Source organism: Cercospora beticola, chromosome 7 (genome assembly GCF_033473495.1).
Source record: "Cercospora beticola chromosome 7, complete sequence".
Lineage (NCBI taxonomy): Eukaryota > Fungi > Ascomycota > Dothideomycetes > Mycosphaerellales > Mycosphaerellaceae > Cercospora > Cercospora beticola.
This window is the reverse complement of record NC_088941.1, coordinates 841,472-863,541: the sequence shown is the minus strand read 5'-3', so window position 1 is coordinate 863,541 and position 22,070 is coordinate 841,472. Positions and strand designations below refer to the sequence as shown.

Here is a 22,070-nt window from a genome sequence, read left to right as displayed (position 1 = left end):
CAGACGCGCAGATCAATCATGGGGGTCCCGAGAAGTCACGCGAACGATGAATCACACAAACATGCCTTCAGGGCCTTCTCCGACACATTTGTCCGGTGGGAATCAAAGAGCACAATACTTAGAGGGAAGACGTGGATTTCAGCATCAATTTGACCGTCAGGTCATCGTAATCTACTCAAGATCCGCGCGGCGGAATCTGCTTGTATGTCTTGTAGCTGCTCGTTTCGTGCCATTCTTATGCTCCAAGCACTCTCCGTCCAAGATGCCCAATCCTCAATTCTGTAGAGCCTGAGCCTGACGAAGAAGTGTCACGTAACGATCCACCTAGTCATCGCCATTGCTACCCTCAACCTCAGACTTGACCTTCTTGGCCGGAGCCTTGTCCTCGTCGTCCTCCTCGGTGTTGCGCTCGACCTCCTTCGCCTTGCGCTTGCCAGCGGCGCTGCGAGGCTTAGCAGGTGTCTCGGTGACAGCCTTGGAGAGACCGCGCTTGGCTGGCGTCTTTGGTGGAGCGCCGTCAGTGCTGGTCGGCTCGCCGAATTGGGTCTTCGCGGCGAGCTTGAGCTTCTTCAGCTTTTGCCTGTGAGGTGGATGGTTAGTTTCAACGATTGGAAGGCGACGAGGGACGGTCAGTGAGGGACGTACTTCACAGCTTCCTCCGTAACGCCTTCGCCCATGTCCTTTGCGACCTGAGCCCATGGTGGCGATGGCTGGGTGTGATGAATGATGAGCAGCAAGAGCTGCTTCTCCTTCGCGTCGTCCCAGGTGACAGGCATGATGGATGTGTGTTGTTGTGTTGGTGTGTTGGTGTGCGGTTAAGGGTTGTCTTTGGGGCGGAGGGTTGTGCAGTTGTGGTTGTGGGTGAGAAGAAAGAGAGAGAAGGGGAGAGCAGCAGCTGGAAATTGTTTTGTACCCCAGATTAGGTTTGTTGTGCTACAGTGAGCAAAGCTGGGTCCTATCGACCCTGACCAATGGGTCAATTTGCTCCATCAGGTCCCCTCTAATGCAACATGACCCCCTTTGAAGTGATGGCTCCGTCAAGCAGTAACGCGCAGTGAGTGCAATAGTGTTGGAGAATCAGGTGTGTCAACTCTTCGGCTTGCTTAGGGCAAGCCTTCAGATCTGATCTTCTTCCTCCTTGACACGCTTGGTCGACTCATGCTTGCCCTCGACGCCGCCGACGCCCTCCGCATCGTCCTCAGCCATCTTATCAGCCTTGCGCTTCAAGCCCGATTTGACGGTAACCTCGCCAGTCGCCTTCTTCGCTCGACCTTTGCCTGCAGAGGCCCCAGCCTTAGGCTTGGCCCCGTCACCGGCGCCAACGTCTCCAGCCTCTCCGAACTCCTCCTTCGCCTTGATCTTCAGGAAGTTGAACTGCTGACTACCACCCAGTTAGCGGCGCAAGGCAGCGCGTCTCGATCCTCCCTTACCGAACGGCCGAACCAGTACAGCCCTCGTTCATCGCAGCTGCGACCTTGTCCCAGTTGGGAGTTGAGATCGTCGACAGGTGGATTACAGCCAGGAGCAGCTGCTTATGACGAGCGTCGTCCCACTTTGCTGGTGGCATGGTGGCAGCGATTGATGGCGCTTACGGTGTGAAAGAGGTAATGCTGGTTTGGGATATGTTGTTCGACTACAGTGGTGGAGGTGGAGTCGGTGTGTCGTGTCGAAAGCGGAAGGGGATTGTTGTGCTATAGCTTTGGCCGCGCAAGGTCAAAAACTGAAGCACGCCAGCTTCAACGGTGCAGGGGCAACTTCACTTCAGGTCTGCCCGCGATAGCCACTCATGGGTTGTCTGAACTACGACTGTCGCTAGGCTTGCAGACGTCGCTTGATCGCAGGGCAAAATGATGGAACAGCGCGCAGGGTGTCGGGCAGCTGCTGGAAACTCAAATGATGAGGGGATATGCGGATGCGGACAACAACCGGGATCCTCGAGCAGCCAGAGTCCTTTGGCCGCTTGGAAGTGAGGCCCATCGATCCTAGAAACCACCATCACAGGCTGATCCTGCGTGCTGGCACAGTAATTTGCCGCTGTCTGACGGGTGTCTACACATGAGAGCTGAGCGCGTTCACCTGAATCGATCGTAGTACATAAAAGATACCGAGCTGCCACTACTTACTACCAGGAGCCCGTCCGCTGTCCTGCCGTCCATACAGGCGTGGAGTCTGGTGCTTTCCTCCAAGAGAACCAAAAAGTAAACGAGGTCCCCATCAGCCCAACGTCCGCGTTCGGCGGGCGACCATCTCACATTCGCCGCGGCGATGCCTGAAAAAGTCCCAGATGTGCATTGCAGCACTTTGTAAATGGTGTTGGAGACTGGGCGTGTGGAGAAGGATGGATGTGAAGTTCGGACACCCTGCTGAGAAAACGTCCGTGCTCGCGTCTTAGCGCGAAACTTCGGCCAGGACAACCCAGATCTTCGGGACGCGTTAGACCATTGCGACTTCCGATGCTGCATTATCTTTTGAACCTCGTGAATCCCTTCAAGGACGTCGCATAGGGATGACATAGTCGTCAGATGGCAGGTGAAAGCAAAGAACAGCTCCAAGACCGCTGGAACTATCTCTACAAAGAGTACCTCCCAGCATTAGCCAAAGCACGAGATGAGTCCCAACCCACTTGGCCCGTTTTCCTAGATCATTGCTTTGCTCGGATCGTGCTGGACAATGCGGTCGGCGTCGACAAGCCATGGACCAAAGTGCTCAAGTCACCGGCCTACAAACATATGTCCGAAGAGCAGCTAGGGACTGCAATCGAACTTGCCGAGAAGATAGCCCAAGGTAGTGCAAATCTGGTTGAGCTAGACGAGCACAGCCTACAGTTACGTGGAAAGCAGAGCAAGAAACGAAAGGCTACAGACAGTACCTCCAGTGATGCCGATGCGACTGTGAAACAACCGGCCAAGAAGAGCAAGAACAAGAGCACTGACCCCACGGTGTCATCTTACTTCCTCCCGATATCGAGCCCCAGGGGCAATGCGAAAGCAGATGTCAGCAAAAAGAAGTCGCCGGAAGCTAAAGTCAAGACTGAAGAGGATCCCGACATGCCGGTTCAAGTCAAGCGCATCCAAGGCTCAAACTTGACTGCGTTCAAAAAGAAGATCTTAACGATGTTGACTGAGATTCCACGCGGTCGCTGGTCAACATATGGAGCCATGTCGGATTATCTGAATGAGAAGCATTCGAAGACCTGTGCTCGCGCAGTGGGAAGTGCGATCAAGAACAATCCTTTTGCGCCTGAAGTTCCTTGCCACAGAATCCTTGCTGCTGACCGCACGATCGGCGGCTTCAAGTGTGGTGGATGGGGAGAGAGTGGGAAGTATGCACACGAGAAGCATCAGCTGCTCAAAGACGAAGGTGTTAAATTTGACTCCAGCATGAAGGTCAAAGGCTCTCCGTTCCGAGACTTCAGTGTGTAAAGACATCTCGACACAATTTTCCATCAAGTCCTTGAAGTCGTCATCGATCTGTGCGGATACATGTACAGTCATCGTCGACAACCGAGCAACCTGGCAATTCGGCATGTCGAGGTTTGGATGCGACAAAAATTTCGGACCTGTCTAAAACGCGTCCAGGTCATTCACAGAAACTACATCTCGATCAATGATGATTGATCAGGCTTGATCGCATGAAGGCGTAAAAGATTCTTGGACTGTCTCCACATGCGAGGGCGGATTGTGCGGGGTCTAAGTTAGGACTGGCTTTCCAATTCGAGAACTGGCTTCTCCCTCCACAATTTCGTTCCGTCACTACACCTCGTTGCGACCGCGGGGTAACTTGCCTTACCAGCTCAATGAGATGCCGAAAGCGCCGAGAATTGCTGTAGGAGCACTACCTCCACAACATCGAGTGCACGAGTTCTGCTGTTTCTGGAGCTGCACTAGTGTGCCGTTTCATTAACATATGCTGTGATTGGGCTCACAGTCTCGGACTGAGTAACATCGGCCACGATTTGGCCACTAGGATTACAGACCTAACCACTTTTCACATGCTGTTTACAGAAGTAGAGGTGCACCAGGGACAAAGCTAGCAGCGGCAGTCTGCATTCGTGCATGCCGCCCGCAGTTCAGGATTGCCACAGGACCGACTGACTGCACCCGACGAGCATACTTATAGGGTGCATGCGCTTCACAGTCTTGCAGTCCCTCCCCTGAATTGACCACAATCATTCATCAAACCATGGTCACATTACAAGCGACCCCAGTGCCTGCACACCAACTCGTGTACGAGCCAAACAGCCTACCGAAGCTTCGATCAAATTATGGAGACTTCCTCGATCAGGACTCCGTCGCGTGGATGCGAGAAACCACAATCGATACCCCAATCGAAGAAATGCGTCACCGCTTCGAACAAGACGGCTACATCTTCGTCAAAGGCGTCATGCCTCGTGAAGACGTTCTCGACATGCGAGAAGCCTACTTCACACACATGCAACCCACCGGCATCCTCAAACCAGGCACATCACCACGCGAAGGGATCTTCGACAACACTCAAGACCCCATAGCACAGCACGGCGTAGGCGGAAGAGACCTCCCGGAGGATCGACTCAAAGTCGATAAATTAGTCTCAGCACATACGCATCCGATCTACAAAGCTTTTCTCGAACATCCCAAACTTCGCCAGTTTGTTCGAGATTTCATGGGCTGGAAGAAAGATGTCCTCGTTACTCGAACACTGTTACGACATAACGTACCCAATGGCTTCAGTACAGGAATCCACTACGATAAAATCTTTCTTCGAGCGGGCGACGCTGAGTTTCTGACTGCTTGGGTTCCAATCGGTGACTGTTCGCCAACAGGTGGAGGATTGATGTATCTGGAGAATAGCACAGATATTGGACTTGCGATGGAAGCGGATTTCACAAAACGAGCGGAGTCGTTCACGAAGGAGGAGAGGATTAATGGGTTTAATCAGAATATGATGCGGGATGGACAGCTTTCGCATGATGCGGCGGAGTTGACGAGGCAGATTGAGGAGGGGAAACATGGTGGGGATAAGAGGGCAAGAAGGTGGATTGTGGCGAATTATGAAGCCGGGGATGTGGTGTTTCAGTAAGTCTGATCGTTCCACATTAATCGTAAAAGATGTGCTAATATGCTACGACAGCAACCCTTACATGATCCATGGAGCCATTAAGAACGATGACCCCGCAGGCAGGATTCGATTGAGTACTGACCTGAGATTCTACGAAGAGGGCAGTGACCTCGATACGAGATGGATGAGAGGAGTCTGGACACCTGATGACGGGTTGTAGGATAGGACGAGGATAATAGGGCTTGTACTTCGTATATACGTCAATATTGCAATGACAGCAAATTCCAACCAGGGGTATCAATGCTCGCTGCTGATTGTTTTCCTGTCCACCATAAATCAGATTGTTCCATCGATGCTTAGCGTGATGCTATCAGCCACGCCTGGCTTCGCGAGACAGTTTTCGCGCTGCATGCTTCTCACGCGACCGACTATCCTCTCTCCCGCGGGCCTCGGTGCGACTAGCCTTGCGTTTGGGAGAGCGAGGTGCAGCAGGCCCGAGTAGTATTGATCTGGTCTTGTTGTACAATTGCTCCGTTGCCAAAAATGGCCAAATGAAGACGCTGTACGCCACTTTCAAAGGGAAGGCAATGATGCTACTGAGCGTCGATAGTCCAGTTGCAACTATGCCAGGGTTCTGCGAATGCTGTGCGGCAACAGCAGCAAGACTGAGAGCCTCTTTCAGCCGCGTCTCCAATGATCCCAGTCGCTGCTCCAAGTTCATGCCCATCGTCAGAGTTCGTTTCTCGTATCGTCGTAAGGCTCGGTCTAGGCTATCTAGACGGCTATCGTAACGTCTGGAAATCTCATTCGACATGTCATTGATATCCGCCTTTTGTGCCATGTTCATCGTTGGTGGAACGATAGCGTGGTCAGAGAGTCGCGCCTCGAGGTCTGTGATCCGCTCGGCAAGCTTGTTGATTGTGCTCTTCTCGTCAAGTGCTGATGCGAAGGGGTCGTCTACTCCTGTGACTGTCCGCTGAAGGTGTAGCGTGCGGTTCGTGATCATGCGTACGATTTGGCGTACTGGACGTATTTCGGCCGCAAGTAAGAAGATGGACAGATTGTAGTCGGAGACTAATCCGTTGCTCGGCCCGGAAAGCTGCGCGCGAATAACGTGCAGCAGGTAGGCAGCCAAGATAGGGAAGACGAATGTGCCTCCCAGAGCCAACAACTCTTGCTTGCGAAGACTAGCAGCAGCTTCTTCTTGTTTGCTGATCTGCCGTATACTTGACGGCTCCTTGTGTTCCGTCGATGCTTTTGGCGACTCCCCAGCAGACGAGGCAGTCTCGATGGCGGTCTCATCCTCGAGGTCATCCTCGTCGAGGTCCGGCAGTGTATCCCGCCGCAGCGTTTGAGCAGAGTAATACCAGTCCCAAGGCAGCCGTATACTCCAGTTCATGAATATGGCCGCCAGCCCAATTAGCAGCACATCTGTTACGAAGGCGCTTCCATTATTGAAGAACAGTCCTCCCAGCGCTGGCAGCAGTGCAAACGCTAGCGGCGAGGAGTGCCAATTCGTCATCTCGTTCTCTTCATCATCCGCGCGTCTCTTGCTCGTTCGGGGGTTGATATAGTCGTCGGTGAAGGAGCGGGTCGCTTCGTCGATACTGGAGAGCGATATCAAGGATGATCGCCGTCGAGGCTGTAGCGACGGCCGCGGCGAAGGCGATAGGCCATCGCTGGACTGTCGGTGGGGTATACGCGAGCGGATAGTCGCAGCATTGGCTGGTGTTGCTGAGGTGCTTGCATTTCTCACCGCGGTGGTGGAGGTGGTGGCCGCTCTCGCCGGAGGTCTGGGTTCAATGTCGGCCATGCTGGCGTGGGCTGACGTCGCGTCTCATGGGAACTCTGGCATGAGTCGCGCGACGGCTGAGGGTGTCAAGTATAAGGCTGGCGCATTCGTCCGGGCAGGGTGGAGTCTGGTGACAGAGAGGTGTGGTCATTGCCAGACCCGACCACCGCCCTCTGCTGCAGTCCCGCGTCCTCCCACAACGCTCCGAACCTGGCGCCGCGGCTCTGCACTGGTCGTGCTTGCTGTTCTGCGGTCGGGAAGTCTATTGCTTTGGCGCGCCAAGCATCGGCAAGTGACCATTTCTCGTTCGCAGAGTGCCCACCTTTTGGACGCGACGAGCGCACAACGCTTCAGTTGGGTGTCACGCAGACTGTGCACGTCGAATCACAGTTCCCGCGGCCAAGATACGCCTCTGCTACGATGAGACCGTTGTGCGGGTGATCGCCATGCAGATTGTCGGTCCGCTGCCCGATCGCAGTAACCACACTCCTTTCACATGCTACGAGCCACCACACGGGCATCGACGCGTCCGACTGCCGCATCCAATAACATCTCCACTGTACCGCCCTGCAGGAACAATGCGTTCACGCATGCAAATGTACGGCAGGCGATGTGTTGGGTCCAGTGAGAATGTGCTGCACGAAAATGGTTGAGGCATTCCTCAGCTGAGATGCCCTCCCGTGGCTCGCGCAAGACTTTACTTTTTCGTCTGGTACCTGGTACGCGGAGACGGCAATTTCAAACTCTTGCAACTCAGCTTCATGTATGTCTTAATGCGTTTCCTGGAAGCGGGCAATGCAGTAAGGTATAACAGTAAAAACATGCTCATTAGTACTCTGGAGTGGGTGACTGCGTGTGAATCGTGTACACGGTCCTCTCGCCCTATTCTGAATTGCAGCTACTTTTACAAATGGTCATGTCAGCAGCTCAGCTTCGTCCCACTCGCTGTCTTCAATCACTGGCTCCGAATGGGGCGTCTGTGGCTGCACTGTCATCTTGAATGGCCTTCGCTCTGGCGTCGGATCACTCCTGAACGCCTGTTGATGAACATGCACCGAAGCTGCATCGTCCTCGCTGCTGTCCTCGATACTGGGCCACCCGTCTCCCACGGCAATGTGTCGTAAGTCGTCCTCGCCTTCAGACTGCTCGGATTCGTCATCGAGGACATCCGCTGCCACAGAAGTACCTTTCTTGGCTCGCTTCGGCTTGAATAATGCTTTTAGCTCCTTCTCTCCGCGCATTCGCAAGCTCAGCTCGGTGACGAGATCTGTCCACTGAGTCTCAGAATGACAAGATGGACAAGGTCCGCTTGAGCGAACAACAATCTCCTCTCCTGGACTTTTGCGAAAGTGTGCGGCCAGGCACTGTAGGTGCGAGAGGGCAGAACAGCCATCGGAGGGACAGATCAATGTCGCAGCGCCGCTCGACGGCAACCTATCTTTGCAGATGGAACACTTCAGAATGTGTTCGTCATTAGCTAGAAGAGCTTGGCTCTTCTCCAAATGTCCTTTACGTCTTGCATAATCGAGATCAAGCCCATGGATGCCGGTTCCTTCGGTTGCAGCCTGGCCGCCGTCTTGCTGTTTGGAGTTCTTCAAACTACGTGATGATTCATTAATGGTAACTTCGATACCCTTGGGCAATGTTTCTGTTGTTTGCTCGACGAGTTTGCTCCAGACGCGAAACACATCCTCGCAGTAGAATGTCAATTTTAGGGGCCATTGTCGAAAACTTCTTGCCCGCAGTAAAAGGTGTAGATTTCTCAAGCGATCTGTCAAAGATAGACGAGGTCGCTTTGAGCGTTTTCGAGCCTTTCCCGTCTTGGGCGATATGCGTGTGGTCATCGTAGCCTGTGTGATTCGTGAATCTGGTGCAATGTGTCGCGTCAACTGCGGATTCTGCCACGCCCATCTATACCAGATTAGAACACCCACTCTAGAGATGACAGCGACATGCACAGCGAAGATGAGAGCTGAGCACGCGTAAAAGTGGCAAACGGCTGTTCCAATCGTTTCGTACTCACTCGAATTGCAGTGCGGCAATCTTGCTTGGAAAACCTGTGACGAGACATGTCATCTCCCACGGCCGCAACGAGTCTTTGGAGGTCCGAACTGCGCCTCCTTTTGACTCGCCATTGTGTTGACGCAGCCGACGTGGGGGATTTGGCGTGCTGCCGATATACAGCGAAGCGTGTCGCGCGATGGACCTCAGCAAATAGCACGCGTAAAAGGCGGGAATGGGAGCAATGCCTTTCTCCATTGCACCAATGCAGCGGACGAATGACACGTGCGGCTTCGTTCAGTCGATTTGGCGTCTGCCACTCGCGACGGTCTTGCTGAAGTCGCAACCCAAGCGATCTGCTCGACTTCACGTCTGCCTGCTAAGCCTGATTAGGTTAAGCGTGGGAAGTGGCCAGTGCAGGAGTAATCCGGGTCGCCGCTGTGTTGCTCACGCTGTTCACTTTCCACAGCCGATATTTGCACGCGACATACGTCTCATCTGCCCGCGAGAGATCACAAACACTCGATCACGACGTGTTCCAACATCTGTCTGTGTTGCGCCCACAAATGTAAAGAATCGAGGTGTACCGGAAAGTCAAGGCTCGAGCCGATCTGCTACCCGCATCTCTGGCTTGGACTTGGATCCATCGCATACCTTCGCTGTTCCGCTTCTCCACCACCTCCCACACCTCCCACACCCGCAACGACTCCTCGGACTACCGCGCAACAGTAGTGCGACGATCCCTTGCTCGCCGAATGTATTCATAGGGAGAGGACGCAATGGTGCTGCCTTCCAGCAGTGGCGGAGGTGCTGTCATGGCGATGCCGCCTGCTCGGCCGTCGCCAGTGGCAGTCCCGTCTACCGACTCGCCAGGACCGTCGACAAAGAAGCAGATGAAGGCTCCAGCAGTGCCGGGCACTCTGAACGGGCCGCCCTCAGGCAACAACCATGCCATTCCGCTCAGCGCACGTCGTGCCGAGGCGCTGGACCTATCGACGGTGGAACGAAGGGGACAACCGAACATGCGACCGTATCCAGAGAAGAGGTCGCGGCTGTTTGACATACCGAACGCGCCCATATATCGACCAACCGAGGAGGAATTTCGGGATCCGATGGAATATATGCGTAAGATCGCTCCAGAGGGGAGCAAGTACGGCATCGTGAAGATCGTGCCTCCGGAAAGCTGGAATCCGCCGTTCGCTATCAACACTGAGGTACGCGAGAACCTTGCCTTCGCAATGGCAGTAACACATTGCATTGCAATCACTGAAATCTGACTAACATGTTGTTCGAATAGCGTTTCCACTTCCGAACGCGACGTCAAGAGTTGAACTCGGTCGAAGGCGGAAATCGAGTGAACAACGACTATCTGGACCAGCTTGCCAAATTCCACAAGCAGAACGGACATAACCTCAATCGATTCCCCAGTGTCGACAAACGGCCCCTGGACCTGTATCGCTTAAAGAAGACCGTGGAGAGGAAGGGTGGCTTCGAGCAGGTGTGCAAGGGCAAGAGATGGGCCGAAGTGGGTAGAGACTTGGGCTACAGCGGTAAGATCATGTCGTCGCTATCGACATCGCTCAAGAACTCGTACCAGAAATGGCTCTTGCCGTATGAGGAATATCTCAGGCTGGCAAAGCCGGGCGTGCACCAACAATTGGAGATGATGAATGGTGGACCATACACGCCCTCGCCGGGACCATCTCCTGTCAAGCGGCCAAATGGACCGATGCCTGGAGAACACGCACCCACAATGCAAGCTTCTGCTGCACTTCATGCGTCTCTCAATGGCCAAAGTCCACACCCTCCTTTCCCGGGCAACCACGAGATCATGCATCCTGTGCACCCGCACGATGCGCCGCGTCCTCCTCATCTTGGCACTCCACAGCCTCCTCAAAGCCACCCAGCGCCGCCCAGTACTGGTGGCTTCACCCCAGTAAATGCAGGAGGTTTCACCCCCGTCAACAGCGCGCAACCTCCTCCACCGCCGCCACCCTCCGGAGGCTTTACTGCAGTGAACGGCGTGAATGGAATGCATCACTCGAATAGTAGTACTCCACAACGTCCGTTGGAGGGCACGCCGCAATACATGACGCCGCAACATCTCTCGGCCAACCCTAATGGGACTGCAGCCTTGAAGCGACCGCACTCCGAATTAACACCGGATGAGGTTTCGTCGCTCGAGCGTCGTAGCAAGCGCTTGCGCAAGGATGTGCCGACGGTTGCAGGTAGCAACATGCACCATTCCCGCATGGGCATGAAGCAGTTGCAGGCGAATCGGGAACGGGGCCATTATAGCCCTGGAGAAGTGTGCGAAAATTGCCTCAAGCCTGATGAACGACACAAGCATCTCAGATGCGAAAGTTGTGGCGATGCGTATCACATGTACTGCCTCGAACCTCCGCTCAAGCAAGCCCCAGCGCACGAGTGGCATTGCCCGAGATGTCTGGTCGGGACGAATGAGTACGGCTTCGACGAAGGAGATGTGTATTCGCTTTCCGGATTCCAGAGAAAGGCCAACGAGTTCAAGATGCACCATTTTAACACTATTCCGCGACAGTTCAGCCCCTTCAATGAGCACAAGCATCACCTGGAAGAAGACGACATAGAGCGCGAGTTTTGGCGACTTGTTGAGGACATTTCTGACACGACCGAGGTGGAGTATGGCGCAGACATACATTCTACCACCCATGGAAGTGGATTCCCAACGATTGAGAAGCATCCACGCGATCCCTACTCTACAGATCCTTGGAATCTGAACATCATGCCGCTCGACAAGGAGTCGCTCTTCCGACACATCAAGTCTGACGTCTCAGGCATGACTGTTCCTTGGCTTTACGTCGGCATGATCTTCTCAACATTCTGCTGGCACAACGAGGACCACTATACCTACTCGGCTAATTACCAACATTTTGGCGAAACCAAGACATGGTATGGTATACCCGGAGAAGATTCGTATAAGTTCGAAGAAGCGATGAAGCAAGAAGTCCCTGAACTTTTTGAAACACAGCCTGATCTGCTTTTCCAGCTGGTCACTCTTGCAAGACCGGAAAAGCTCAGGCGAGCTGGCGTTCGTGTCTATGCAATAGACCAGCACGCGGGAGAATTTGTGATTACATTCCCACGTGCATATCACGCCGGATTCAACCAAGGATTCAACTTCAATGAAGCAGTCAACTTTGCGCCTCACGACTGGGAGCCTTTTGGCGAGGAGGGCGTTAGGAGGCTGCGAGATTACCGGAAACAGCCATGTTTCTCGCACGACGAGATGCTGCTCACAGCAGCCTCCCGCGACAACTCTATTCGGACATCAAAATGGCTGGCACCGGCATTGGAGCGCATGCGGGATGAGGAGTTGGCCACTCGCCAACATTTCTTGCGCGGGCCTGCGGCAGAGGCAGGGACGCAGCAAACAGAACCGTATCTTGGTCCCCGCTATGCCCAGGAGCCAGAGGCCATCGATGCTTCCGTTGAGGAAGAGGAGGTCATCTGCACATTCTGCAAAGCGTATTGTCACTTGTCACGCTACGTCTGCATGAAGACGAAGAAGGTGCTGTGTCTTCTCCATGCTGGGAGCTACGAGTGTTGTGATGCCTTGGAAACGGAACGACATTCTGGCCAGAACGGAGACCACGTTGTGCAGTACCGGATGACAGATGATGTACTCACATCAACAGTGCAGAAAGTCGTGGACAAGGCCAACATCCCTGAGCTGTGGGCTGCCAAGGTGGACAAAGAACTTGAGGATAGCCCCCGGCCTTCACTCAAGCACCTAAGGACGCTCCTCACTGAAGGTGATAAGATACAGTACGATCTTCCGCAATTGCCCGATTTGAGACGCTTCGTGGACAGATGCAATGAATGGGTCGAGGAAGCCACGAACTACATCACACGCAAGCAGACGAATCGTCGCAAAAGCGAGAAAGTATGGCGGAAAGGCACCAAGGCTGCTGAACAAGAAGAGCGCGACAAAGAGCTGCGCAAGATCTCCAACATTTACAACTTGCTGGAGAGTGCAGACAAGATCGGCTTCGACTGCCCAGAGATCGTCACCTTACGCGAGAGAGCTAGCAATATCGAAGAGTTCCAAAAGGATGCGCATGCTGCACTGGGCAACATCCTCGCCAAGAAGACAGAAGACTTTGAGGAACTGCTCGAGCGCGCCAAGGAATTCCATGTCGACATGCCCGAGATCGAAAGCATTGAAAAGGTGCTGAGGCGTCTGCGTTGGAACGATGCCGCGAAAGCGAAGAAGCCCAATCTCGAAACACAGCAGCAGACACAGACCTTGAAAGACATCGAGAAGTTCCTCGCTGAGGGTGCAGATGTCGGAGTACCGGACACGAATCCAGATATCATCTTCTTCAAGGAACACAAGGCCCAAGGTGAATTGTGGGAGCAAAAGGCCAAGGAGCTCATGGCGGTCGAGCAAGTTCACTACCAGCAGCTGGATGCACTCTCCCGGCAAGCCTCGACTTTACCAGTCACTCCAGAGACTCTTGCAGCAGTAGATGCGATTCTCAAGAAGCAGCGCGAAATTCAAGATAAGATAGCTTCTCTTGTTGACCGCAGCAAAGATCCGGACTTCAGAAAGCGACCGCACTACAATGAAATGAAAGAGGTCATGGATGCTCTTGATGAACTGCAGAGCAAGCCCCAAGGCACTATCGATCTCGAAAAAGAGTCGAAGAGGCACGAAGACTGGATGCGACGTGGCAAGAAGCTCTTTGGCAAAGCAAATGCCCCGTTGCACATTCTGCAACAGCATATGAACACTGTCGATCTGCGAAACCAGGCGTGCTTCGACATCGAGGACAAGCCACGAGGCCCTGTCGAACCATCTTCAAGGGCAGGATCTCCCGCAGAGGGCGAAGTTCCCGTGACGGAAGGAAGCACCTCAAGCAGAGATGTCTTCTGTATCTGCCGAAAGTCCGAGGCTGGCATGATGATTGAGTGCGAGATTTGCCATGAGTGGTATCACGGCAAGTGCCTCAAGATTGCCCGTGGCAAGGTGAAGGAGGATGACAAGTACACCTGCCCGATTTGCGACTGGCGTGTCAAAATTCCTCGCGATGCGGCCCGACCTAAATTGGAAGATCTGCAGTCCTGGTTCGACGAACTGGAAACACTTCCATTCCAACCCGTGGAAGAGAAGACCTTGTCGAACATCTGCGAGTACGGCCAGAACTTCCGAGATTTCATTCGCCCTTATGTCGAGCCAGCCATGGAGCCCACGCCTGAGGAAGTCAGCATTCTGCGGTTCTATCTGCGCAAAGTCGAGGGTGCGGATATCTTGCTCGCACACGAGACAAATTACCTGCGCCAGCAGCTTCACAGACTAGCGAAGGTCGCACCAGAGCCGCCGCCGATGACTGATGCCTCGCACTCAACACGCAAGCCACGACCAACTAAGCAACAAAAGCTGATGGCTCAACTCGGCATTACGAATCCCGACGATCTGCCAACGCAATACAAGATGAAGCCACACGTCGCGAAGCGCAAGCAGTCTGAATCGATGCCTGGCATGCCTCTACAGCCAGCAATGAACAGCACATCACCATCTGGCTCAATGACACCTGGACTGCCTGGATCTTCAAGCTCCGCGCAACCATATCCCACTGGGATGACACCAGTGCCTCCAGAGAAGGTCCGCAAGCATCTTACAGCACTCGCCATTCAGGTTCTGGGTACAACAGCCGGCCACCACATAGTCGACGAGTTCCTTGCGCAGGAACCGCACGCCAATCGCGACCGCCTGTTGAAAGTCAAGGCCGTTCTTGAATTGAACGATGCGAGTTTCACCACCGACTTGGACACTTTCAAAGCCAAGGTGAATTCGATGCCCATGCCAGCTCCGCATGCACCGGGGCCTGGCTATGAGACACCTCAAGAACGCCACCTGGCCTCTCTGAGAGCGCAGCAGCAAACGAGCCAGGGGCGAGAACAATCAGCGGCACCGAACACATCGAGCGAGGCGTACCAGCCCGCAACAACCCAGCCTCAACAGCGCCTTGGTTCGCCTGCAATGTTTCATGGTTATAGCAGCAGCGGTCCTTCGCCCCCACCTTCTGGGTTCGGGTCCCAGATGTTCGGGATGAACGATATGTTCAGTACGCCCACGTCTCAGTCAGCGGGCAACAACCACAATGGAAGTCGAACCAGTCCTGATTTCGGCAATCGTGGAGGGAACGGCATGATCCCAAGTGGTATGCCTGGTGCACTATTTGACTCGCCTAAGCAGCCAGATGTCTCTTCCGCCTCGACGACCGGATTCATGACCACGGCTGGGATAAATAGCCCTGGCTTTGGCGGCAGTCAGCAGAGTGCTGGAGCGAACATGGATAACGTCTTTGCTGACTTGGTGCATGAAACCGAGGATAGCTTTGCCGTACCAGGTCTTGAGAGTGCCACCGATGTTCGCGACAGCAAAGAGATTCCCACTCCTGCTGCGCCCGCTGCGCCAGAAGACGTCGACAACAAAGAAGCCGCCGCGCCGGTTGAGATGGCCGATCAGCCTGAAGAGCAGAAGCAAGAGGCATAGCATGCCTTTCCTGTCTACCCTCAGCAGCTGATGTACCATGACATAGACGACGCGATAGACCCGGCTCTTCTATATCAGACCTAGCGGTGTGGCCCCATGCAATATGGCCAGTCTTTTTCCTGACGCAACAGAAGAGCATACAAAACACCGCGCCACAGACATTATTTTCTTTCTAGGCATGACCTATGGGCACAACAGGTATCAGCAACATACAAAGCGCGCAGTGTACGACGAATGGAACCAGCGACTCGCACACAAAGCGGAAGTGCTTAATTCGGATGGCGTTGACCCCACAAGCAAAGACATTATTTCATTCTGGGGCGTTTGTGATTTTGTGGTGTTTGGGTCGAGTGGTGCTTTTTTCAGTGTGATATCCCCAAGCGTCAAGGCTTTCTGCATCATGGTGGTGTCACGGGAGGAGTTCAAAGAGAGGCCCTACTGCACTCTGTACTCTTAGTGGCATTTTGCTACGATCATTGGCGGGTAGCAAAACGTTGTCGCACATAGTTCGCAGTGGGCTAGGAGGGAGACTCAGTCAGTGGTCTGTGAAGTGGACCGTAGACAATTGAAATGAAGACAGTTGGTAATTGATCGCTCTGTGCCTGCTTCGTTCCAACCTCCGTTGTGAGATGCTTGTGCGGTCAACTGCTAACGTAGTTCCTGAGCCAAAGACAATGAGGTGTGACATGAGGCAGCTTTAGATCGGTGCATGGCGATCATCCGTAAAGGCTTTCAGGGTCTGTAACAGAGTCGTGCTTGTTCTCATTGATGACATGCCTCGTGGTGTATCATGCATTTCGGGATGCTTCTGCTGCTGGAGCTCAAGCGAAGCACTTATTGTACATACTCATCGTCAAGCTCTCGCTCCACTGTAGTGTGCATGCTCTATTGTCATATCCGTCATTCCACGCGCTTACTCCGGAGGAGCACCGCTTCCCTCACCTGCTGGTCGCGATGCCAGAACTTGCTCTGGCCCCTGAGCGCTGCTGGCTGCATCACCAGCCGCAGCGCCACCTTGTCGGGCACCTCCTCTCCGCCCAGCGTTCGCTTCAGCCGCAGCGTCCTTATCGCTGTTGATCTTCTCGACGATCTTCTCGATCTCTTCTGAAGGCAACATCTCTACTGTCTTGCCTGGTGCCATGATAGCGATCTCAATGTTCTTTGCTCCGGTTTGAACAACTTCGAGAAGTGATTTGATGGTCAGCTCGATGGTCTCGGCGCGAGTCATGTCGTCTTTGTGGTTGCGTTCGAGGAATTCGCGGACGGTTTTTGAGGAGCGGCCGATGGCGTTTGCTTTCCTGTGGTGATGCGTTAGTCACTCTGACGGGTACGGAGTTTAGAGCGAGTAAGACGCACCATGCACTGTAGATTCCAGATGGCTCTGTCTGGTATAGTCTGGCGTCCTTGCTGCCCGGGTCGAATCCAACAATGAGTGTGCTGATGCCAAACGGCCGCACACCTCCCGACTGCGTGTATCGCTGCTGCACACCGGCGACGTATTTCGTGATGTATTCGATGGTGACCGGATCCTCCACTGTCAGACGATGTGATTGCGCCTCCAATCGTGCTTTGTCGACCAGAATTCGTGCATCGGCGTTGAGACCAGCAAAGGCTAAGCAGACGTGGGTATCGACCATGGAGATCTTCGAAGGCGTGATGCGGGTATCTTGCAGCTTGAGGGCGGACTTCTTCTCACATCCCATGACGACGACTTGATCATCTTTGGCGGTGCCTTTGACTGCTACGGCGCATGTTCCACGCTTGACGGCTTCGAGGGCGTATTCGACCTGGAAGACGTGGCCATCGGGCGAGAACACGGACAGTGCGCGGTCGTAGCCGGATGCCATGTTGACGAGCTTATCCGGGCGGTTTCAGTAAGGGTTATGTGTTGAGATGGCGCAGATGATGACGATCAGGAAAGGCGGTTTGGTGGATTGTTTGATGCAGCAGTCGGAGCTCCAGGCACTGGCGGCGCGCGTCAAGCACGAAGCTCTGTCTCCATCGGGACGGCGCTCGCATTGCTCCGAAAGCTGCCCGAACAAGACGTCACGAAACATTGCCTCTCTTTTATTTGTTTCGCTGCCTTCCACTTGCACCTATCCTCACCTGCGGCTATACTGTCCCGCGACAATGTCTCCTGCAAATCGCTGTCTGCCCGCCTTGAGGCGCATCCGAATCGCGAACAAGGCTTTTCAGCAACCAGCACACCTCCGAGCTGTATACCAAGCGCCGTCATTCCGATGCTATGCGCAAGCTACCACAACCGCCTCCAATGCCGAACACAATCCTCCCGAGTCACGATCAGGTGTCAGCGATCCCAAGAAGATCAAGTATACCACCGATTCATACCCGAACATCAAACGAGACCCTCGCTTCAAGCAGATCGACGAAGGCGACGTCAGGTTTTTCAAAGACGTGCTAGGAGTAGACAATGCGATCATTGATGGCGTTACTCAGGACTCTACGAGCGATCTGGAAGCATTCAATGCGGACTGGATGAGAAAATATCGGGGTCAGACGAGATTGGTGCTGAAGCCAGGATCGACCGAGGAAGTCAGCAAGATTTTGAAATACTGCAACGATAACTTGATCGCTGTCAACCCACAAGGAGGCAACACTGGTCTCGTGGGAGGGTCTGTACCGGTCTTCGACGAGATCGTGATCAATTTGGCACGCATGAACAAGATCCGAGATTTTGACGATGTTTCTGGCATTCTCGTTGCTGATGCTGGTGTCGTACTGGAAGCTGCTGACAACCATCTTGCTGAGCGTGGGCACATTTTCCCTCTCGATCTCGGTGCCAAGGGAACTTGCCAGCTTGGAGGCAACGTTGCGACTAACGCTGGAGGTCTGCGATTACTACGATACGGCAGCTTGCACGGGAATGTACTTGGCTTGGAAGCAGTACTGCCAGATGGCACAATAGTCGATGATCTCGGAAAGCTTCGCAAGAACAACACTGGATATGACCTGAAACAGCTCTTCATTGGAGGCGAAGGCACCATTGGCATTGTTACGGCAGTTTCAATACTGACTCCGCAACGATCGCCGGCGGTGAACGTGGCATATTTCGGTTTGGAGTCATACGAAAAGGTGCAGGACGCTTTCAAAGAGGCCAAAAAGCATCTTCAGGAGATTCTATCTGCATTTGAATTCATGGACGGCAACTCACAGCAGATCTACACCCGCGCCTCTGGGGGCAAGCTACCTCTCGAAGGCGAATACCCCTTCTACTGTCTCATCGAAACTTCCGGATCCAACGCCGATCACGATCGCGAAAAGGTGGAGGCCTTCCTCGAGCACGTCATGGGTGAGGAAATTGTGGCAGATGGCATTCTCGCCGAGAATGAGACACAATCGCAAAACCTCTGGGCATGTCGAGAAGGTGTCAGCGAAGCTTCACAACACTGGGGAGGTGTCTACAAGTACGACTTGTCAATACCCCTGCCACAACTATACGACCTTGTAGCAGAAGCGAGGCAAAGATTCCAAGATAGTGGGCTTATGGATCCTGAGGATGACAGCAAGCCTGTGATCGATGTGATTGGGTACGGTCATATGGGCGATTCAAATCTGCACTTAAACGTATGTACGAGGAGATACGACAAAGAGGTCGAGAAGGTGCTGGAGCCATGGGTTTTTGAATGGATTCAACAACGAAATGGTAGCATTTCTGCCGAGCACGGGTTAGGACTCGCGAAGAAGGAGGCTATCGGGTACAGCCGGAGTGAAACGATGATCAAGCTGATGAAGCAAATAAAGCAGCTTTACGACCCGGTGAGTTATCTTGCAATTATATTTGGTCGAGCTTGTGAACTGACTGATTGTGCAGAATGGTATTATGAACCCGTACAAATACATATAGAGCAATACAGGCATGGTCGTACACTATATCTACATAATCTCCTGACCACAGGTATTCGCTCGCTCTTTCCAAATATCAAAGGGGTATCTTGCGCATAATACAACCAAGCAATTACAGTGAGACATTTCTGGCCTCAAAACTCCAATTCTTCAACCTCCATTCCACATTCAACACAAGCTTTCTTCGTCATGCCCGTTTCGGGATCTTCGACACTTCGCCCCCATTCATGCTCATGCTGTCCATTCCCTATCGTATCACCAAATTCTCCTCCGCCACCACTTCTCGCTTTCTTGTACGCTTCGACTCGTGTTCTCTTCTTGAGCTCATTCAATTTATTCCTGAACTTCTTCTCCTTGCGATCCTTCGTCTCTTTCGTCCTCCTTTCATACTCTGCGTCCAACCCCTCCGCACTACCCCACTTCTTCTCCGAGAAGGCGTATTGTTCGACCTGATATCGGAGGTACAGCATCATGTCGTTCCATGTACTTTTGTGCGGGTTGGGTTTCTTGATGTGCGGTAATAAGCTCTCATCTTTCAATTCTGGGTCCGTGAGGAGGTAATCTTCCTTCGCCTCTGTTTTCGTCAAGAGACTGTATTTCTCAGGATATTTGTCTTTGCATGTGTGGCAGATTTGTGTGTTGAGCATTTCGTCCCAGTTCCAATCGATCTCGAGACTGCCGCATTCTCTGCATTTCTTTGCGTTTTGGGCGTCAAGAGCTGACAGACCAGGTTCGTAGGGTCCGGCTTTTGTCATCTGCAGCTTACGCTGCACTTGTTTCTGCTCCCATTCTCGCAATGTCATATTCGCGGGCTTGCCGTCTGGATCAGGTGCATGCAATGCTTTGTTGTATGGATCATCGTCGGCCGTCATGAAACCACCTTTTGTGTCTGTCATCTTGCTGAAGTCGTATTCGACGTATTTTTGAAACTTCCTAGCAGCTCGGATGCCATCGTCTGGTGCAGCGGAGAGGCCGTTGTTGCTGTTCGGTACATTAATTCGTGCGTCGCGAGAGGTCGCTGGTATGTCTCGTGTGATCGCAGCGTGTGTCCGTTTCTGTCCTGCAAGAGATGTGGGAGCTGAAGGCCGGGTCGTTGTCTTCTTCTGTGCTTCCTGCTGTGTTCGAAGTGCTTTGGCTCGTAATCGAGACTCTTCCATACGACGAACTTGCTCTGGAGTTATGGGAGAGTGAGCCGAGGCCACAGGAGCCTTCCGCGGCGGTGTTCGTGGTCGCTCGGTGTCGGCCATGGTGGCTAGCAGCTGCGATTGCGATGTGCAGTCTGTATGGACAATGTACAAAGTAGATCAAATGAATGCCGCTCAGTGGCGATGATGCCTAGCTGACAAAGACGAAGCTAGGATTAAGCGGAACCCACTCCGGTCTTTGAAGATCGTGGCTCGTGCAAAGCACACCCAACTTAGGAGGTAGACTCCTTGTCGATGAAAGCGTTCTACCCGCCAGGCAATTTCTCAAGACGCGAACCTTCCTGCAGAATCTCGAAGCTCCGCGGAGGCATGAGAGCCCTTTGTTGCCCCACGTTCACGCCCTCTGTGGTCAGTTCTTGGCAGTGGCTTGTGAAGTCGCGACCTCATGTCGCGCTTCACGCGTCTCGCGTGCATCCTGTCGTCTTTCGACATCCACCACCCCGGACACAACGAAATGGCATCGCTGTCCGACTTTCACTCAATCTCAACGTAGTCCGCGCCCTCATCAGATGTATCGGTTTGAGTGTCGCCTGCTCAAAGCCAAGTCCAAGAGAGTTGCCCAGTCAAGCCCAGCAATGCCAGCGTGAGGATGACGATGTGCTCAATCAATGGCGACGAGCCTTCGACGGTTCCAGAAAGCTTTCCAACGCTAGACACGAACAAGCGCAACGCCGAAGCAGCAGACGTGGCACAGCAATGCATGCCGTGAACATCGGTTACAATGTGACAGAATAGTAGACAAGGAAGAACTCACACTTGTTCGGCAGAGCACTTGTAGGCCACCGATCTAGAGAACGGCTCCGATTCTCTTCAATCCGGATCACGAACCATGGGCTATCTCGGACCAAAGTGAGGAATACCAGGCATGTAGGCCATCATCGTTGGAATATTTCTGCTGTTGGCCGTATGACTGTAGATATGTGTCCAATTCCGGCGCACATTACGAATGAGACCACGTAGCCCTGGAGATCTGGTCACATTCGTAGGTAAACTGGTACACGGACTCCAAGCCTTTGGCGATCAGCATATCGCCTCTCACTGAATCACGCTTGCACTAAACCTTTGCCACTTGTATAACCATATCCAGCACATTGGTGCAAGCCGACTCCGCGCGCACGGTACGGAAAACTGGGAGGGATCACCATGCCCACGATCAGCATGCAAAGAACAGCTTGGGCATTGCTTGGACATGCTAACGCCGTTTGCGCTCGTCGATCCCGAGCTCAAGCGGCTAGATGCTCAGAACGGCACTATCATCAGCTTTTGCAAGCCTGGGGGTCGATGAACAACTCTAGCGGGAGCTCTCGGGGTGGGTGTGAGCCTCCCCTGTCGTCGAGTTGCAAATTCCCCAAGCGCTCGAACAGAACCGATGCCCGTCGTCGTACTAACTTGCGGCGAACATGCAAGCTAACTTGTCTAGTCGGTTTGGCCTTGTTGCTCTCCAACACTTCGCCAGATCGCCGCATGCATACGACACGCTGCAGTCGTGGTAGTGCTCCGCGGGCTACTATTGCAGCGTGGTGTGCATGTACGCCTCAACCTGCTATTCCTCACGCGTGCTCAAGGAATCCAAGGCTGCACAGCATTTGGCACACCATGCGCAATTCTTGTTGTGAGAGGAAACGCGTAC

At 53.5% G+C, this 22,070-nt stretch overlaps 10 protein-coding genes across 10 annotated transcripts; 4 read left to right on the top strand and 6 right to left on the bottom strand.

The window, feature by feature from the left end:
• Positions 1-324: 324 nt before the first annotated feature.
• RHO25_010601 (uncharacterized protein) lies at positions 325-776 on the bottom strand (the record flags this gene model as incomplete). Its single annotated transcript, XM_023602496.1, has 2 exons — positions 325-580; positions 646-776. 2 exons carry the CDS (start codon positions 774-776, stop codon positions 325-327), a joined length of 387 nt encoding a protein of 128 aa, XP_023450642.1.
• Positions 777-1,116: 340 nt separating this feature from the next.
• On the bottom strand, positions 1,117-1,567 carry RHO25_010600 (uncharacterized protein; the record flags this gene model as incomplete). Its single annotated transcript, XM_023602497.1, has 2 exons — positions 1,117-1,381; positions 1,431-1,567. 2 exons carry the CDS (start codon positions 1,565-1,567, stop codon positions 1,117-1,119), a joined length of 402 nt encoding a protein of 133 aa, XP_023450643.1.
• A 955-nt stretch (positions 1,568-2,522) lies between these two features.
• On the top strand, positions 2,523-3,422 carry RHO25_010599 (uncharacterized protein; the record flags this gene model as incomplete). Its single annotated transcript, XM_023602498.2, has 1 exon — positions 2,523-3,422. One exon carries the CDS (start codon positions 2,523-2,525, stop codon positions 3,420-3,422), a length of 900 nt encoding a protein of 299 aa, XP_023450641.1.
• Positions 3,423-4,182: 760 nt separating this feature from the next.
• RHO25_010598 (uncharacterized protein) lies at positions 4,183-5,257 on the top strand (the record flags this gene model as incomplete). Its single annotated transcript, XM_023602499.2, has 2 exons — positions 4,183-5,054; positions 5,110-5,257. 2 exons carry the CDS (start codon positions 4,183-4,185, stop codon positions 5,255-5,257), a joined length of 1,020 nt encoding a protein of 339 aa, XP_023450955.1.
• Positions 5,258-5,407: 150 nt separating this feature from the next.
• Positions 5,408-6,850, bottom strand: RHO25_010597 (uncharacterized protein; the record flags this gene model as incomplete). Its single annotated transcript, XM_023602500.2, has 1 exon — positions 5,408-6,850. The coding sequence occupies one exon, from the start codon at positions 6,848-6,850 to the stop codon at positions 5,408-5,410; it is 1,443 nt and encodes a 480-aa protein (XP_023450640.1).
• Positions 6,851-7,743: 893 nt separating this feature from the next.
• Positions 7,744-9,088, bottom strand: RHO25_010596 (uncharacterized protein; the record flags this gene model as incomplete). The annotated part of the gene is made up of 2 exons (XM_023602501.2): positions 7,744-8,740; positions 8,853-9,088. The coding sequence occupies 2 exons, from the start codon at positions 9,086-9,088 to the stop codon at positions 7,744-7,746; spliced, it is 1,233 nt and encodes a 410-aa protein (XP_023450954.1).
• Positions 9,089-9,609: 521 nt separating this feature from the next.
• On the top strand, positions 9,610-15,371 carry RHO25_010595 (uncharacterized protein; the record flags this gene model as incomplete). The annotated part of the gene is made up of 2 exons (XM_023602502.2): positions 9,610-10,044; positions 10,128-15,371. 2 exons carry the CDS (start codon positions 9,610-9,612, stop codon positions 15,369-15,371), a joined length of 5,679 nt encoding a protein of 1,892 aa, XP_023451116.1.
• Positions 15,372-16,284: 913 nt separating this feature from the next.
• Positions 16,285-17,218, bottom strand: PRE6 (Proteasome subunit alpha type-4; the record flags this gene model as incomplete). The annotated part of the gene is made up of 2 exons (XM_023602503.2): positions 16,285-16,669; positions 16,728-17,218. The coding sequence occupies 2 exons, from the start codon at positions 17,216-17,218 to the stop codon at positions 16,285-16,287; spliced, it is 876 nt and encodes a 291-aa protein (XP_023451115.1).
• A 283-nt stretch (positions 17,219-17,501) lies between these two features.
• RHO25_010593 (uncharacterized protein) lies at positions 17,502-19,236 on the top strand (the record flags this gene model as incomplete). Its single annotated transcript, XM_023602504.2, has 2 exons — positions 17,502-19,148; positions 19,204-19,236. 2 exons carry the CDS (start codon positions 17,502-17,504, stop codon positions 19,234-19,236), a joined length of 1,680 nt encoding a protein of 559 aa, XP_023451114.1.
• A 133-nt stretch (positions 19,237-19,369) lies between these two features.
• Positions 19,370-20,482, bottom strand: RHO25_010592 (uncharacterized protein; the record flags this gene model as incomplete). The annotated part of the gene is made up of 1 exon (XM_023602505.2): positions 19,370-20,482. The coding sequence occupies one exon, from the start codon at positions 20,480-20,482 to the stop codon at positions 19,370-19,372; it is 1,113 nt and encodes a 370-aa protein (XP_023451113.1).
• Positions 20,483-22,070: the final 1,588 nt, after the last annotated feature.